Source organism: Lepisma saccharinum, chromosome 13 (assembly GCF_977018435.1).
Source record: "Lepisma saccharinum chromosome 13, izLepSacc3.1, whole genome shotgun sequence".
Lineage (NCBI taxonomy): Eukaryota > Metazoa > Arthropoda > Insecta > Zygentoma > Lepismatidae > Lepisma > Lepisma saccharinum.
This window is the reverse complement of record NC_139241.1, coordinates 78,560,937-78,580,975: the sequence shown is the minus strand read 5'-3', so window position 1 is coordinate 78,580,975 and position 20,039 is coordinate 78,560,937. Positions and strand designations below refer to the sequence as shown.

Sequence of the window (20,039 nt, the reverse complement as noted above, 5' to 3'; positions counted from 1 at the left end):
TAATAATAATTATTATATGGAATAAAATTGGTTTATTTCTACTAGTTTATGTATTACTGAATAATAACATTTATATTTTTAATCCTTATCTATTATTATTATAATTCCTCTTATTTATTTCTAATATTTAACTTTTATCATTGGCCTGACCCCTTCCCCCCCAAAACATCTCTGGCGACGCCCATGCTTCATAGTACCTGACATGATTGCTAATTTGCCGACCCCGTGGTGGAGTGGTTATCACATCGCGCTACGAGGCCAGGGGGTCCCGGGTTCGAATTCCGGCCTGGGCATGGATGTTTGTGAGTGTCCATTCATCAATTTCATCATATCATCACTCATCCCCATCTTAGCAAATTAGCCAAAAGTGGCACAAAAAGAGAAGTAAAATAAATAAATAAATAAGTAATTGCTAATTTTTTATACGTACAGACGTTATACTGAACTAATGCTTCAAAATTGTGTGCTACTCGTTGAATTTGTGAATTAAGTTTTGGATTAATGTTTTTCTATCATCTGATTAACAAACAAATGAATATAATGCAACACAGGCGAAGTCACGGACAAGTTGCTGGTGGAGAATAAAGAAAAATGCCTTACCTAAGACTCAAACCGGGGATTTTTCAGTTTTCTGCCTAAAAAAATACCAACTATACGAGGTAAGTTCCGTATTTATGCTCTTATTTTGCGCAGTTTTCTGCTACTTTTGACTAATCACGACGCTGAGAATGAAATGTGATTAAAGCTTCGGTGTCGAGCTCGTGAGTTGATCATTCGCTCAGCTTGGCCAGCGAGGTGGCACCACATGTGTTTCAAAGATCAAATTTCGCACAAATGCTAACCGGGTCGACAAACATTTTAAACTTTCATTCTCTTAAAAATAATCAACGTTCAAATATACGCTACAGCACTAAGAACATACTATATATATATATATATATATATATATATATATATATATATATATATATATATATATATATATATATATATATAGATGCAAGCTACTGAAAATAAATATAAATAAAAAGTGCAAGTGCGAGGGAAAGTCAAAAAGTAAGGTACCATGTTTTTTTATGTATATAAAGAAGTTACACAGAATCACTATTTGACTGCTCTAAATACACCAATTTAGTCAAAATCCCCTTTTCTTCTTTTTAGTGAGACTTACTTTAAAGTTAAACGATTTAAAAAAAACGATTTTGAGCTTTACCCCCACTCCACCCCCTATGTGCCTCCCGGATATATTTTCATATTAGCTCCTGTTACACTTTACATTTACATAACCAGGGCCTACCCTGTGGCGTACTGGTAACGTCGTCACCCTGTAATCAATGGGTCCCGAGTACGATTCTAGGAGGTGGCACATAGTGGTTCGGATCCCACTTTAAATTACAGGTCGTCCCGACTAGCCTATCGTTGCATAAGCCAAACTTAAACATTTACACGACAATCACTAGAAGCATGATGTAATTTTCGAACAATGTAGACTAAACATTAGATTGATATATTGAGTTTATTTTACGTTGCTCTTCTGGCACGTTTGGCTAATCGCGACGATGAGGATGTGCGATGATTAGATGAAAGCGATGAACAGTGTGTCACAAAGAACATCCATGGCCACGCCAAGACTCGAACCCGGTACGTTCGGTGGCGAGGTAGAAAGTCAACCATCGAGAGGCTCTGGGTTCAAATCACTACAAAGGAAAGAACAGAAAAATATATTCATCTGAAAATGTGATGTCTCAAAAGTATACTGTGCTAAATATACAATGGCAACTTACTCCTAAGAAAGCATGCTGAAGCTACACCACATAAACCCAATGTGTTTTTACTCGAGCGAGTTGTAGTAAATTTAAACATTTTGCACTGCTGTCTAAAATTAACTTATTACCCGTTAAGTTACTAGGAAATGTTTCAAAGGATTTATTCGTCAATTTTTACTCTTTTTAGGTCATGAAATGCCTTTTCCTTGTCACTACTTACGGACCTAACGTGACAGAATTCGCTAACCTATCGGAAGAATTGGAAAACTAGACAGATCAAAACAGTTAAATTATAATTGGATAAGCCAAAAAACAAGATGATACCCATCACTTAGAACCACAGAACTTTGACAGAAAAACTGCATTGAATAATAAAGAGATACGGGGATGAGAACATTGGAAGTTGACTGTGAAGAAGGCCAGGGCTTACCAAGTGCTAAAGGTGCAACAGATTTATAGACATGCACTTCCTTTTTATAAGATCGGTCGCCAAGCAGTCATGAACTGGCTGCAGCAAGAAATAAAATGAGTGTGTTGCTATTACCACCATCTAGTGCCAACATTTGTAAACTTCGTAACATTGTACCAACCAGGGATCATTAATTTCTGACTTTCCCTCTTACATAAAAAAATGTCGACAGTGTCTTTTTTTTTCATTGTAAAAGCATTAGATTCCAGTACCTGCAAGCAGAAAGTTAAGCATGCAAAAAAAGAAATTGCAACAAAATACTGCAAAGGAAACCGAATACTCAGCATCATAAGCGTTAAACTGTTAGGAAAGATGCAAAAATTAGCAAACAACTGTGACAAAAGTTAGTAATAGGCGTGCAATAAAAATACATGCATCAAAACAGCTAGTAAAAAAAAAGAATAAGAATGTGTAATTTCTGAAGTTTGTCTTACCCAAGTAGATGGAGATGTTATGAGCTCCTAAAAGAGAAAACAAGAACACTTTTATTATGATATCGATATTACTGATCACACTATAGGGTGTTTCAAAAGTTCTGCACACTAAAGACTAACTGAATGCACCACATGTCGGAAGGAAAAAGTGTGTGTGATGAAAGGTGACTATGATTCCGCTGTTTTGGGGAGTGTCCAGAACTTTTTTGCATGCCCTGTAGGTTACAACGCTATAGAGGCATTCGAGCGTTACGTGTGTGACATTCACGCATAAAATGTAAGGTACACCCAATGGCAAAAAAAAAAACGGTAGGCGAATGGTCCATGACCATTTTCATTTGGGTCTGTTTTACACAATGATTCTCTGGAATAAATAGCAATTAATAATGCAAATACATAAGACTGAATAAATGCTACGGCTGTTTCTATAATAATTAATATAATTTGTGCTAAAACTAATATTGAAAGTCCAATAATTTCTAATATTGTTCCTGTATTTCCAATTATTGATATTATTAGATGTCCAACTATTATATTTGCTGCTAATCGCACTGATAAAGTTATTGGACGAATTAAATTTCTAATTATTTCGATACCTACTATAATTGGTATTAATAGTGTGTGTGTGAAGATAATGAATTGAACATTTTAACAAAAATCAATATGCAGAGGAGAATACCTGCCTAGAATCAACAGAATTCCATTCCTTTAAACAACACAGGATGAAGAAGAAAAAAGTAATGAATATAGCAATGGACAATTTGCCTACTATTATCTTTGCCGTTCACTGTACTAGACACGAAATTGGATTAAAATATTCATAATAAACTGATTTCATAGAATTATTAAGTACTCTGCAGTGTCTCCTAACAAATAAAAAAGAACTTGAATATGATGACAGCCTGAATGCATGAAAAGCATTTCCGAAAATCTGTTACCTGTGTGACGCTCTAGAAATGTAGCCAATTTGACTTAATTTGTCTGTGAAGCAGTAGGCTATAGGTGCTAATCATTTTTATTGGTGAAATATGCATTCACAAACATTTAATACTTAATCCAATTAAAAACAATAATAATTTCCAGATTGATTATTTTTGTTAGTTACGTGGAGTAGGACCATCTTGGAATGCCCCTATACAGATAAAGAAACAAGTGTTATTTTGAATAGTAAAGAAACAGAACAGATACAAGGAATGTTATTTTGATTCTTGTGAACGCTTTAAAGCTTCGATATGAAAGGTATTTGGTGTATTGAATCGTCATGCCGATCGGTGTGTCTCCAACGCTTGTAGAGTGAAGATGCGACGTGTCCAACTGCGCATAAGCAGGACAAAGAGCCGTTAAAGGAAGTTTTTTTTTTCAGCAACCCCAAATAGCAGATGCGCACTGACATGTGTTGCAGCGTCGTGCGCCTGCGCAGAACCGAAAGTGACGAGTGGGAAGAACCTTCTTTGAAACGTCAGGCAGGGGGTGCGTAGTGACTTGCGCAGTAGCCTATTGCGCCTGCGCAGAACGAAGAGCTTTGAGTGGAAGAAGCCTTCTGCGGAATGTCTGATGACATACCTGCATGTAAGATGTGCATAAAGTATGACAACGAACATTAAGTGTGTAAGTTTTATACAAAATACAATAAACGGAACGTTCATACAGTATAGGCCGGAGCGTGTTGATCACATAACCTCCAAAATGCGTAGGGCCCTACCCCCCCCCCATCCACTAAATGTGCCTTCATGGCACGGTGCTATGGGGGTGGGGTACTTTACCTTACCAACATTCGTCATAATACAATACATAGAAAACCAGAAAAATGTATGAGAAAACATAATTTATAGCCTCTCGTGTGTAGTTCTACTGCAGTTCACTAGATAAGCAACATTGTGTATGCACCTTCGCACATCAGGCTCGCAAATATTTGCACAGTGTGAGCAAATGCATTTAAAGTGCTTCCCATAATTCATGAGGTGACTGGGCACATTTTGCATTAAAATAAAATTACAGCTTGCTATTCACGTACCCAAAGTCCTTAGCGTTCCACACACACACACACACAAAGTGGTGGATATCGTCACAAGGAGAGTCGCCACAGTGTTACCATTAAGGATCCCAAGGAATTAAAAACTCTACATACGTCGCTGAAGTTTCTACAGGGTGAGTCAAAAGTAAGGTTACATTATGTGAATGACCACAACGGTCGCCAGACCTAAAACCCCTCGATTTCAACTTGTGGGAACAGGGTGATTGATTGACTGGTTGTTGTTTTAAGTCCACTTTATGCACAGAAAGGCTAATCGGGACTGGACATCAGTTTAAAGTGGGATCGGAACCACAGTGTCTCTCCACAGGACCCCTTCATTACAAGACCCATTGAACGGCTGAACAGCACCAGCGAATCACAAACGTGCGGCGTTGCCGTGCTCTCCTTGACAAGGCGTTTCGCTCAACCACGCTGTCTCTTTTCCGTGTGAGATTTCGACATGGTACCGCTGCAGTGCACTGCTATTGGCTATTGCCATATGCAGGAGATTTGACGCGCACTCTAACACTGCGCCATCGGGGAGACCCTTGTGGGGTCAGGTGAAGCCTAAGAAAATTAAGAACCTGGATATCTCAAAGAAAGGATCACAGACGCCATATTCCAAATGGGAAGGGGGAAACAATAGAGGTTTTCCATACTCTACCTTCGAGTTATTGAGCTCGAATGGCATCCCATAAACTGTACAAAAATCCTTCTTATCATGGTTTTATTACAGTTGTTGAGGTTCGAGTTTTGAAGGTTCCACTGTATATGAACGTTGAATTTTGTACTCCCCTCTCCACAATGAAAAACGATCCTGCTCGATCCCGCTAGGAAACCTCTGCCCGAAAGATCTTTTCGTCGCAACACCCTCAGAAAGGACTTTATTCCCCTTGACGTCCCTCAAAGATGTTGACTCCAAGGATATCCCCAGGAGGTTGTTATTTGGTTATCTCGGTATTAGGTATTCCGATGCAAGTTCTTGCTCTTGTATGGGGGCAATGAATACATTATGAGGCTCATTGGCAGGAAACGAATGTATATGTACACCCAACGGCCAAAGTAATAGCAGGCATGACCATTTTCATTCAATCTGCTTTCAACAATGTGGCGATCATGAATTGAAACAAAAACTCCTTAAAACAAAACAAGATACAGAATAGTTATAGAATGAAAATAGCTACAATTTGCCTTATTTTTTCTTTGCCGTTGGCTGTACTAAAAAGTGTTGAATATGTAAATAAATATTTAGTTATTTTAATAAAAATATGGAATTAAATATGGACTAATTGTGAAAAATACAAATTTTCATTAACAAGAACCGCAGTATCAACCTGAAGGTTTGCGTAAGGCATTCATGATAGTTGGGAGGTAAATTTGTGTGAACATATTCTGGATCACAGTGAATACAGGACGCGCAATAGAATAACAAATTCAAATGTCGAATCCAAACAACAAGCTGATTTGGATCTTAGACCCAGTTGCTGGTCTCTCTAGGCTTCGATTCCTAATGGATATTTATGCCGTGTACGAATCCGCATGCGTTACGTTACACTCTCCCTCGGTGTTTCCTGTGTCGTCGAAATCCGAATCGAAAGGATGTCGTGCAGTACAGTTCCCACTATCCCCGCCAGGTGTCAGTTCGAACGTTACCCATCGCGCTCTGGATCACAGGCGCGCACAATACGAAAGCAGACGCCAAGCCGAACATCATTATGTTGGCCACCTATTTACAACATAAACTGAAAATTCGGAACGTGATTTCTGCTTTTACAATTTGTAGAAATACAATGTTATCGATAAAATGCCCAAGCAGCACTGCGTTTTAGATAGGGATGGCTAAATACGGATATGCGAATTGTCCGGGATATTCGGATTATCCAAAATGTCTGGATATCCGAAATCTGTGCATTATCCGGACAGTTTTATCGTTTATCCGTTTTATAGGCTACTAGATGATTGCCCGGGTATTTATTTATCCCAATATTCTATTAGACTGGAATATAATGAATTCTAACTATAGTGTAAAATGAACATCGACTTGAACGGCATTGGGAGTGTCACTATTCATCTTAGCGACCCCGAAAACTATGGATGCCACACTAATATCGGTCGTTTTCGATTATTTTTACATGTCACCCCCTCCCACCTCACCCCTAGGGGTGCCAGGGGTGTCTTACCCCCACAGTATTTCTTTCCATATTGCAAGTGATACGCGTACCAAGTTTGGTTGAAATCGCTCCAGGCGTTCGAGAGTTATGCCGGAACAAACATACACATATACACACACACACATCCATTTGTATATATATAGAAGATAGATTGAGATATTTTTTTTATTCATCACGTTCGTATTTATTGTGTACGGATTCTCTACGAATCCTTATCATATTTGAGTTATCCGGATTTTGTGGCTATCGCTAGTTTTACAGTCTATTCAATAAATGTGGCCTATAAAGTGAAAGTTGCAATATGGCTGCCAAGCGCAGGGCTGCAGCGTGTTGAAGCGTGCACCTGTCGCGTCTTCCACCTCTTCCCTCCAACTCAACCTACACTCAGAGAACTAAATGCATCATATCGATTGATGCACCAGAATGCATCGATTGATGCACTAAAGTGTGTTTTATGGCTTCTTCAAAGAATCAGATACACATTTGATGCATTTGGGTGCATGTTTGTGTGTCTTGAAAGAAACACCAAAGTGCATCATTTGAGGATTTCTTTCAGTCGAGATGTACTTCAATGCATCAGTTGATGCGTTTTGATGCACCAGAATGCATCTTTTTTGATGATGCATTCAACGTTTCGTTTGACCTACATAAACTCTGTAGCTCAGACCAAACGTTTAAGTGCATCATCCAAAAAGATGCAGGAAGGTGCATCAAGGAACATCAACTGATGCATTGAAGTGCATCTCGACTGAAAGGAATCCTCACTTGAATCAACTGATGCACTTTGGTGTTTCTTTCAATACATACAAAAATGCACCGAAATGCATCAAATGTGAATCTGATTCTTTGAAGAAGCCATAAAACACACTTTAGTGCATCAATCGATGCATTCTGGTGGATCAATCGATATGATGCATTTAGTTTCGTGTGTATGCTAAGGACTCTGACTATAACGGTACGGGGATTCCGCTGATAGAAAACTGGTGGTGTAGGCGACAGCAGTTGCAGGTAGATTCGGACACGATTTTAAGAAACGAGTACACACATAAATTGCACAAATTGTCCGACTGGAGACTTTATTCTTTTTAGTAAAGCGGGGAAGAACTGTCTGTCCAACAAGGAAAAGATGACCACTAGAAAGCCCTTCTTAGAAATTCAGATCGCAAAGCAGCTTCGGGTTAACAAGCGTGCCACAAAAAAAAACTGGCAGTCGACTTTTCCTTGTTGACATTAAGGGCCACGCGATCAACAAGTGTTTCCTCCGAGACAGGACCAACAGCAGTACCTCACCCTAATAAGAACATGACCCGTGCAAAATTTAGCATTTTTCCTCCTCAATTATATTGCAAGGTCATGACAGCGGTTCGGATTTCCTCAAAGACTATTGAAGAGAAGTGTGAAGGCATCTGCATACGAGGAAAACAACAAAGTTCAGTAAGATAAGGACAAAGCTACCTCCACTGCAATTCAATCCTAAGAAATATTTATAAAAGAAGAAAAGAAACCGACTTATCTATATACCCTTGCAACATTTCCTATCAAAAGGTTCCTAAGAGTTATCATTGAGGAGGATATCAGCATTAACGACCATGTTACAACCATACGTCCTTTTGGCCTTGGTCCAAGTTTACAGCCATCCATCAAAATGCATTTGTAAAAGCTTGCATTCAACCTCGCGAATGTCACTCTAGGCCTTAGTTTTCATGAGCCACGCACTGAATATTTCCACACACACCTCAACACACCCTGTTGAGCTCAAATCTCACTTGAGCCTACTATCAGTCGTATAACTTGGATTTACATCACTCAGCGGCGGCGCCAGGATTGGTACATAAGTTTAGCATAGTGCGGGGGCAAAATAGCAAAAAGCAGGGGGCAACTGCACCCCTAATCGCCGTCACTGATTAACATAAATTACTGACTAAAATGAAATTATATGTTTGAAATATATAACTTTAAATTGACATTCATTTTCCAGGGAGGCTGTGCCCCCCCTTTTCGTCGCGGTATGAAGGAGCCTTAAGGTACACGTTGCAGTCTTATTGAACTATGTAGTGAAATACAAAATTAAATATCTTTGCCTTTAAAAACACAATTTTTTAACCTTTTCAATGCAACCAATGGAGGTATGAACTACATAGTACATTTTACCTTCCGTCTGCCACTTCAGGACAAAGTGCACAGCAACTTCGTCTTCGTTAAAATCCCTTCTGCCGCACTATCCCCAACAACTAACTGTAAAGTTTCTTCGTGAACATTGGGCCTCTTCCTAACAGTTTTTGAAAAAGCCTGAAGTGGTACGTTTACTAGACATGTTACGTGGAACCAGTGGCGGCGATTGGCTTCCAAAACTGGGGGGGGGGGGAGTTACTTTCCCTTTGTATAGATCCACAAAGCTTTCTGAAACCTCGGAAAATATGCGAACTACAGGCTTCTCCGTAACATTAACTAGCGACACTAGCGCCACTGCTCCCGCGCCAGGGTTTCAGATGGGTTGGTGGATCTTATAGATAAGGTTTAGCATAGTACAGGAGCAAAAGTGACCAAAAGTGCTCCTAGTCGCCGCCACTGCGTGGAACAAATACATAGAACGTATTAACAAGAAAACTACCCTTCACGGTACAACTGGCATTAAACAATTTCCCTAGCACGACTTGGTGATAGCTTGGAAGCAGCTGAAATTTTTGCTCCAGTGTGAGGAAGAACAGGTAGGCGGAACCGGAAAACTAGGCAATTATCGAAAACCACAAGCAGACCACTTGACGAAACAAAAGAAGAAAATCATAACAACAATGCTGACGATAGACAAAAAATCTTTATAGAGGCTGCCGCCAGTACAGAAAAGTATGTATATCGGCATCTCTTTCAGTGCTTGCCTGTTGCATACAAAAATAACGGTCTTACTTCAGTACCTAACATTCGGGGCTCAGTATGACGACATGACAAATTATGACACTACGGGTTAGTGTTTTCAGTGAACGTAGGGGGTGCGGAAGAAAGTTAAGGGGCCCCCTCGCGCCCCCCTGACGTCACTGCGACAACAATTACACATATTCTCCTCGATTTTTATTGGTATGGAGAAAATATCTTTCGCGCCTTGCTGTGTCCTATACTGTTCTATTCTAAAAAGGCACAGTACTTGTGTATGTGGGGGAGTTGTTATTTAGTGTCGCTTTTCTTCCACTTTTGGCTAATCGCGATGGTGCGGATGAGTGATGATTAGATGAAATTCATGAAGGAACGCTGACAGTGTGTTCCAAAATAGTGTTTGGACCTCTCTGAATGTTAATAACAGAGAAACTATTGAAGATAACTTGACTAGACGTTTTGTACATGAAGCTGCAATATCTATGTGGAGTGTGTGCAAGCATTTTGATGTTTTTAGTTCTATCACAGCCACCAGGCGGTAGGCATTTGTGTATCCAAAGTGGTGAGCAATATTTATTTGGAGCAATGTAAGAAGTGCCAAATAACCACCCAGATCTCCAAATTTAACTCCGTTAGATTTCTACCTCTGGGAAACTGAAGAACGATGTGTACCCCACAAAGCCACGGTCACTGGTTGACATGAAACATGACACTACCTGTGCTTCCCTTCCTGTGGAAACCATATCTGCTGTTGATGATTTGTCGATCTGTTCTATAGCATTGCAAAGTATTGCTGCCAATGAACATCCATAACTTTAAGGTATGTGACACGCAAAAAAGTCCATACTTGCTGTTGTTAGTGCTCACATTATTAACGTTCAAAGAGTGTACACACTATTTTGGGACACTCTGTATATGCCCAGACCGGAGCTCGAACACAGAAACTTTGGTGGGGAGATCGTTAGTTAATTACAGAGGCGGTAATCAACTAACGATTACGAGTCAAATTAATATATATTATATATGCAACAAGACTGCATACAGGAGATATTTACATGAGGTATCAGCTGTTATTTACAAAAGACCTCAAGTCTGCAACACTACTGAGCTTCAAAAAGCCATTCTTACAATTTTTAAAGATTGCATCTCCTCCACAGACTTCCACCAGTGGAGAGAAATGGTTTCTTGCCCCCCCTCCCCCCTGCGGATAGGGAAACAAGCAACAATTCATGATTTATCCACACATCCCTATCACCCCCCCCCCCCCAATTTCCTCAATGCTCCCTAAAAATTTTCACAAAGGCCCAAGTTATGCCTATTTTGTCTCAAAGTTACCCTTACAGCCCATTAAATATGAACTTGCAACACCCAGGTGGAACATTTCTGGATACACTCTGATTTGGATGACCCCAACACGGGGGAAATGTATTTAAAATACTGTTGTAACCAAAAGATAGAAATGCATCTGGAAGAGCACTAAATTGTGCAAAATTGTTCCTGAACTGCACTACAGGGAGAAACTGCATTTCAGAGTACTAAAAACAGATGTGAAGGAAAATCAATTTGTACAAACTGTGCATAATTATTGACTAACCTTCGCCAACTAGCATCAAAAAGCATATAGAAGTCTTTAAAGTCTAGCATTGCCAGGTAGAAAGCCGGTTGTATTATATATATCATATATTTGAGTTATCGGTTATCAACTGATAATAAAAATACGAATTTTTACAGCAAATTCTCCCACAAACATGGGAATTTCTAGATCTGTTACACTTGCTTATCTTCATCTTACGTAACTATATTTTCAATGGAAGTGTAGTAGGGCATGATGCTATCGGTCAAGAGTATTTACTTGGCCTTTGGAAACTAGGTCGATCGTCTTTTATCTTACCGCTGGATTTCACAGCGTATCATAGATTATATAGTTGTGTTCATTGTGTATGACCTTAAACCACTTTAGCATGCGTTGGCGGAAAAGACGAGTACAGAAAATATGGAAGGACAACTGCTGCGATGCTAAAATAATTTGCCCTTTTAGGGCTTGAATAACTCATTGCCCTTTTCGAAGGGCTCGCGAACCAGTCCTGTTTGCACCAACAGCAGCCCGAGGGCGACAAGACCTCCCAGTTGTGCGCATGGACGTCTGCAGGATTTTTTCCAGGGAGGGGTAAGCAAGGTATTTTATTTTCAGGGGGGCAAACAAGGCACATTTTCCCCCATAATAGTGTTCTCCCCTAAAAAAAATATTGATTGAATTTGAAGTTCACGAAATAATTAACATGTATTATTGTGGCTGAAATAAAATTATGTGTGTGAAATATATAATTCTTGGTTGACTTTCGTTTTCCAACCCGCCCCCCGCCCCTCCGCGCGCTTCCGGACGGCCATGGTTGTGCGAAATATACCCAAATGAAAAGGAGACCTTTGCTGTAGCGGCGTTGTATCTAATCGAAGAAGGTAAATATGTTTGCCGATAAATGTGGGTGTTTGTCCCAGTTTGCAGGTGTAGCGAACGGCTTCGCCTGCTGTTTCCTCAGTTGGCGAGAGTTGTTTTGCGCGGAAGGGTGCATTATGGATTCCTCCAGAGGTAAGCTCTCGAAGGAGATAATGCTGCTCCAGGACAACGCTAGGCCACATATAGCCAAGAGGACCTTCGACCTGCTGAGAACATTTCAATGGGAAATCCTCACACATCCTCCGTACATCCCCGATATTTCCCCATATCTTCGGCCCCTTAAAACAATCTCCTATAAAAGGGGAATGCATTTGGAAAAGAGCTAAAAGCATAGCAGTAAACTGATTGATTGATTTGAATTATTTTACTCTGCTTTTCTTCCAATTATGGCTATTCCCGAAGACGATTTCATTTGAGTTTTGTTATTCAGCGTCGCTTTTATTCCAATGCCCAGACCGGGATTCTTACCGGGACCCCTGGTGAATCGCGGAGATGATGAAATTTATGGTGGGAGACACTCACAAAGAAAATCCATGCCCAGGCTAAAATTCGAACACGGAACCCTTGGCGGCGTAGTAGTAAAACAGACAATACTTTGCGAGACAATTAAAATGCTAGTAATTACAGACACAGAATGGTAATTACGTCCACGTGTTTGTACTTCGCAGAATTGCACTTTGTTGGAAGCCAAACAACTACCGGTATATCAGAATGGTTAAAAGTGCTGCCTCCCACGATATTATACATAATCTGGACCATATTTCTTATGGCACCTCCGTGGGGTTTCACCACTGGCATAGAAGCTGATAATATAAAGTAGTTCAGCACAGATAACAGTAATGCCAAGTAATGAGATAATTTTGTCTGAGATAGCAAGCCAGCTGGAAACAGCTGTTCAGAAATTTCTTATCGCCAAAACTGAATTACTGTATTTCCCATCATTTTCTTTGTATGGTGAATGTGGTTTTCAAGTGGGCTAACTGTTAGCGTAGCCCCATGAGTACAGGTGATCGACTCAAAGTGTGGATGGATTTATTTGGACATCCTTAGACTTGAGCATGGAGCCTGATTTGCGTCCCATTGTGCTGAAAGGAGGTGTTCGTTTTAAATCAACAACCCTCACCCTCTTCAGAGGTTGAGAGTGAGGTCTGCCCTCGTGAGGGTCGCCCTCCGGATGGTGAACGCCACTGCGTCGAGTGGATATTCCAGGGAAAATAAACGTAAAATTTCGTCCCACTATCTGCCACGACGATGTTTGCTATTTAGCGCCGCCTTTCTGCCACTTTTGGCTAATGGGAGCGATGAGTATGAGTGAAGATATGATGAAATTGACGAGGGACACTCACAGGAGACTGGGCCTACTGTTCAAAGTGGGGCCCGAATCATTGTGCAAAGTGCCTTCACCAGGGTTAATCCAGTATCCTAAGCTATACCGGTCTCATTTTCAGCTGGCGGCTGGGAAACAGCGAATCAGCTGAATCTTCTTCGACTGACATCGGACATTTTCGAGTCACGAGGCACCGAACGCTCTTAGCGGGACGAAACAAACTAGCGTCTGATGCACCACATGTTGCCAAACGTACTCTACAGCGAGCGAGTTCTCCGATAACGATATCGTCAGGACCAGAAACCAACGGAGGTTAATGGCACAACTGCACACGTGGTCCTGCACAACGAAGAACGACCACCCACAGCTCGGTATGCAACTGACAAACGAAGTACACTTGGTAAAGTTGCTTCGTGAGAGCGATGTTACCCCTACAGCTTTTACTTCGCAACTGAGTTTGTCGTCACCCATCGAGCCCCACATCTCCGGAAGACGATCGTGTGTGACAGAAACAGCCATAAAGATAAGCCGCCCGCTAAAAATCCGACCAGTATAGTCGGATCAATCGAAACTGTTCTCTTTTCTGTGTGTATCTTTGCGAGTGTGTCAACCGGCAGTTCTGTCACTGGTTCTGCTTCTTCAATGAGTGTGCTTCAATGCCACGACCTTGACAGCATTCAAGAGGGGCTTGCTCATAGATTATGAAGAGCGTTCGTATGCTTGGAATGGCAGCTGTCACACGCGAGCAAAGCTGAACATGTGTGTTATACAAAGCAAGTGGGATACACGCCACAATCGAAACAGCAATGTCTCCTTCTAGCACTTGTCTTCACGATATTATATTTTTTTTATTTGGTTTATTTTACTTCGATTTTCCGCCTCTTTTGGCTAATCGCAACGATGAGGATATGATGAAACTGACACACAAAAAGCACCCATACATAGGCCAGGATTCGAACACGAGCAGCGTCGTAGCGCCCTTTTCTAACCACACTCTGCCATGGACGTTGACACAATATAAGGGCACAATTTCCCTTTATCTGCCCATTCTCCCTTCACCTAAAGAAATATTATTATTAGCCTATTATTATTATTATTAATAATAATAATAATAATAATAGGGTAAAGGAGGGAGAGTTCGCCACCAAAATGCTTTTCATTTTTTTCCCTTCTAAACGAATTGAGGGAGGACCAAATTTATACGATACAAAAAGTAGTCATATTGTGGATTATGAGGTATATAACATACAACACTGCGTTACTTCTATTTATGACGTAATACTAAAATGATAAAAGGTGGCGAAATTCCCGCCACATGCTGGGAAATTCGCCATACTTATTTATCTTAACTTATTTATCATTTTATCGTTACTTTACGTGTATGAAATACAGAGTTGTTGCCAATAACTCAGACAACAAAGTGTAAAAGACCTACAAATGACAATACAAAACTGCTTAAAAAGATTCAATACAAACTAATTTGGAGGGTCTGTCAATTGGCATTGTTCTCCAGAAGAAGCAGAACTTGGATTGGTTATTGGCTGTGAATCGGAACGTTGTCTGTTACTCTGGCGAATATACGAGGGTCGTTCAAGTCAATCGGGGACTTTTTTTTTTTTAAGAAATAGAAGAACAAATTTCAAAGTGTGGTAACTGGATTTATTTTTCCACATAACCTCCTGCTACAGTTATACACTTATCCCGGCGTTTAACTAACGCCTGGAATGATTCGGCATAGAGAGATTTATCATTACGGCGGAACCATTGTAGGACAGCATTCTTCACTTCATCATCAGTGTTGAAATGTTTTCCTGCAAGGAATTCCTTCAGGGGTCCAAACAGGTGAAAATCACTTGGCTCTAAGTCAGGACTATAGGGGGTGGGGGTGGTAATATCCACCAGCCGATTTCCTGGAATGTTTGGAATGTGCGTTGAGCGGTATGCGGTCGTGCATTGTCTTGCAAAAAAGAGAACACCCTTTGTGATGAAACCCGGACGTTTCTTCCGTAAACTCTTATGCACATCACGCAGAACACGGCAGTAATACTCACTGTTGATAGTGACACCATGGGGTAAAAGATCAACGTGAATAATCCCCTGTTTATCCCGAAAGACACATTCCATGCGCTATATGTTCCCAGGAATGACTGCCGTGGGCTGTGATCCACCACGACCGGGATCGTCAGTAATAGAGACACGGCCATCTTTGAAGCGCTTACACCATTCAAATGTCTTACTGCGACAGAGTCTCTCATGACCGTACTGAGCCTGAAGTCTTCTGTAAATTTCAGCAGGTTTTCTGTCCTCGTTCACTGAAAACTTCATCACAACACGATGTTCCATGTAGACGTTCATACTGTTGTCCGCCATATTGAATAACGGTCTATGCAGAAGCGTGGGATATGAGCGCCGCCTACCAGTAACAGCACACAGTTGCCAGTTCCTACTGCATACAAAACCTCCAGCCTAGGCGTCTATTTAAACCTGGAAGAAGAAAAAGTCCCCGATTGACTTGAACGCCCCTCGTACCAGCAAATGAATAGTCGAAAGAAAACAACTTATGTTTACTTGTACATGCACGCTTTCCAAAGCAAATCTTTTCACGACATTCTTACGGTTTCAGGTTACGATATCAATAATTAAAAGGAAAAAAAAATCTTTCCTGCCACGAAATGACAATTTCCAACGTAGTATTGAAATTCGGCACCTTTCTTTGTCTTCTGTGTAGACGCAACTGCGCATTCCAAACTGTACTGCTTGCTTGCTAGTTCGCTCACCACACTGCAGATGTCAGTGGAAATAAGGCATACGTTACTTGATTTTTTATAGGCATCAGTGAGTGTTTCCAACCTATAGTTTCTATCTACGATTACAAAAACCACAAATACGGCGAAAATCCCTACTTTTACCCTAATTAGCAGCAGAAGTGGTAATGGTTGTTGTTGCAGTGTTATGTTTCTCCATCCACGTTAGTATAAATGAAAATCTTAAGAAATTAATTCATATCGCTAACGGGCCAGATATCCCAGTTTCAGACCTGCGCAGTTGCGTTTCTTCCATCAATGACATCATAAGTTCACTATTCATTCTCATCGTCGGTATTAAACGGAAAAGCGACGTATTGATTTGCTTTATTGTACTTCTCTTTTGTGCCACTTTTTGCTAATTGGCGAAGATGGGAATGAGTGACGATATGATGAAATGGCACTCACAAACATCCATACCCAGGCCGGGATTCGAACCCGGGACCCCTGCCGTCGTATAGCGCGATGTGCTACCCACTCCCCGGCTAAAAAAGCGACGTTAAAACAATCAAGGTAGAAATATAAATAGACATAGGGTCATACTCAAAGGAGCGGAAATAAGAATAGTAGGAGAAAAACGTAAATACGAAATTGGCATCAAAATATAATCTGTGCTAATACTGTGTTGGATGTCATCAAATTTTCCTGAAATGTTGTTATTTTTCATCGAATTTCGTTTTTGGCTTAAAATTCGGTCCGAATTTCTCCTGCAAAAAGGGAAATTTCCACTCATGTGGCAACACTGCTGCACATTTTGGCAACGCAGGGGCAGGATTACATGCAAGCAGCTGAATTACATCGCCCACGTTTCCACGAGCGGCTAGGTACAGCATTACCCCTTGGGAAATGCATGCTAACATCACCAAACCTGGCCTGCTTAACCTATCCACGTATGCATATAATAGCTTAAATAGACAAATTTAAACTGCCTAACATATTTACATGCTTATTTCAGCTATTATATGCCTGCGTGGATAGGTTAGGCAGGTCAGGTTTGGTTCTGTTAGCATGAATTTCCAATTTGCTAATCCTGTCCCTAGCCGCTCGTACGCTTCCTCCCTTTGATTACGGTTGTACCCGCCAGAGGCGCTTTTCTCTTCTAGATCGAATTGTCCACTCCTTCCTTATTTCCCGACCGTCCTTCAATTTCCACGAGCATAAAAAATCAAACCTTTCAGAGTGTTACGTGCGGGCGCTTACAACACAATGGGGAACAAAACACTTTGCCTCAGTTTTTCCGCGGAAGATAATTCTACCGCACAAATAATGAGCAAGTATCCACGGCTGTCCTTGGCACACATAATCCAAACACTGGCTGCCCCAGACGTATCCTGTTACGCCCTAAACCATCGAGATGAGTGCTGAATCACTATTGCACACACAGGCCTTTAAAGAGGCACAATCCATGATCAAGGTTGCCAACTGTAGATTTCTTCCCCTCTGAATATGGGGAATTTTGATTCCAATTCTTTATCTTCCTTTCTGTACAGACAAAAGAGTTTGTTTGGAACAACCGAAAAATAGTTTCTTTGTCGTAACCAAATATTTGATTAAAAAAAAACTAAAGGGTACCAAATCTTAACAAAACCTTCTTTTTCTGTGTAATTCGCATAACTTTGGGTCGCTTTTCAACCTACGAGGTTAATCGCGACAACGAGGATAAACTTATGATGGGACAAACACAATGATACAATAATGCCTTATCCGAAGTTTGAACTTAGGATTTTCATCATGATTACCTAGGCCGGTTGAAATCCTGGAACTTTTCTAACGTTGGAAGCGGCCCCGTGGGGGAAACCCTGGGGGGTAAAGGCGGTCAGGGGCGTGATGCTGATTACATCACCCCTCCCCTCACGACCGGATCAAGAAAGTGTGGGGCGTTACCCCCAAATAGTGTTGCCCACAGGACGAGACGGGACAGGCTTTTAAAAATTCGAGACGAGACGAGATTGATCATGTGTCCCGAGACAAACGAATATTTTCGAGACGAGACAGCATTTCCACGAGACGAGACAGGCCAAAGTCTCGTCTCGTGGGCAACACTAACCCAAACCCCCTGTACGCCTTTATGGCGTGGTGCTAAGCACAGGGGAGCACTTTACCTTTTTTTTACCTTTTATGTATGTATGTATGTATATGTGTGGGGGGGGGGGCATTCCACTGTCACGGGTGGGACAAGCTGTCTACATCTTTTATATTAAAGTAACTATTCTACTGATAGTTAAGGAATGTTTTTCTTACAGCTTCTGGCAATGAAATATGGAACTTAACACTGTTGATTAAACATAACTACCCTTAAAATTCTTCCTCTTATTCATAGCTATAAGTGATTTTGTGCCACGGGTGGGAAATAAGAAGCACTGCCTCTTTACTTAATACGAAATTTACTTTAATTTCTCTGAAATGTCAAATAATGAAAAACAAATTGTTTAAGGTAAGAGAAGAGAGAAGGTAACAGACCTTTGAACATACTAGTGGAGTTGAAGGGGAAAAGTAACAGTTAAAGGAGAAATTAATTGTTTTTGATGTCACGTGAGCGACACAATTACAATCAAAGTTAAATCAAAAAGTTAAAAATAAACGAACAATATGTAAATCATCATCTACATTCTAACTTAATTACCTACAATACTTGAAATGTTATCCAAATAACAATTGTTTACTCACAAGATAAAATAAAGTTAAAGCATTGCATTCAATTTTTAAAAAAATAATATTCAGGGTCACATTGACATGGAATGCCCTATATATACATTTGTCCTGTATATATACACATATATGTATAGTGTATCCAGGACAAATACTATTCTTCTCAATCAATTTAAAAGGCTGAAAAAGTTTGTTTGGACTAACAAAAAAACCGTTAAACCAAACAAATACTTGAAGCAAATGGTTATTCACCAACACCAAATTCTCTTAGTACCAAAGAATGTTCAGGGTGAATTCAGGTGGGAATTTGTCCAACAGTGTCCCCGTATGGAGCGGCTCTGGGGTTCACCAAGCCTCTTAATAACATGGGTACCTGGGTGGTAAAAGCACACGGAGCTTGGTGTTGATCACATCACCTCCACAAATGGCAGCTTTTGTAAATGTGTGCGGCCCTAAAATGCATCCACCAAAGAATTTTGCCAAAATTATCAAATTTAGCAAAGGCTACCATTTGCTTTAGTTAATGGTTACCGAAAGGCTTTTTAATTCAAACAAACATCTTTTTCCTTTGTAGAGATATGGCCAACTGTAGGAGATGTTGATTAAAAATAGTTGGCAACACTGTGTAGGAAGTAACAGATATAGCAACCAGAGAAAGAGGTATTTCAATTATAACTCAAGAACAAAAAAAAAATCAAATTCGTTTGGCATTCATAGACAAGAGCGCCCAAATATTTCCATCGCTTGCTTCAAGGTCCTTCCTAAATTCGACATTGAGGACCGCATGGACCAACAATAATATCCCGCTTTGTTGTGATCGTAATTGTTAACGGTGCATGGTCCTTGTGAATGAAGTAACTACTGTTATTACCGAAGACGTGTCGTTGAATAGGAAAGGTCATCGCAAGATAATCGGTCCGATATCAAAAACTCTTCCGTGCTTTCAAGTGCTTGCTTGTATCTCTTCAATTTTTCAATACCTGTGTTTTTACACCAAGGTTCTTTTAACAAGGAAGAAAGGCAGTGGTGGCAACTTATAAAGGCCTGTGAGGCTCGACGCCACCCAACAATTTGCCTATTAT

General features: G+C 40.5%; 1 protein-coding gene and 1 long non-coding RNA gene across 5 annotated transcripts in view; one reads left to right on the top strand and one right to left on the bottom strand.

Annotated features, from left to right (window-relative positions):
* Window positions 1–20,039, bottom strand: part of Papss (3'-phosphoadenosine 5'-phosphosulfate synthase) — an 85,411-nt gene that overhangs the window by 37,023 nt on the left and 28,349 nt on the right. For 2 of the 4 annotated variants that reach the window (XM_083134514.1, XM_083134513.1), the window contains exon 2: window positions 2,670–2,696. The exons of the other annotated variants lie outside the window; for them this stretch is intronic. In XM_083134514.1, the coding sequence (XP_082990640.1) occupies window positions 2,670–2,696 (27 nt within the window). The remainder of the gene's footprint in view (window positions 1–2,669; window positions 2,697–20,039) is intronic. 4 annotated transcript variants of the gene reach the window in all.
* LOC145997450 (uncharacterized) overlaps window positions 4,694–20,039 on the top strand; it is a 37,391-nt gene continuing 22,045 nt past the window's right edge. The window contains exon 1 of the long non-coding RNA XR_014442898.1: window positions 4,694–4,817. This is a non-coding gene — a long non-coding RNA (uncharacterized LOC145997450). The remainder of the gene's footprint in view (window positions 4,818–20,039) is intronic.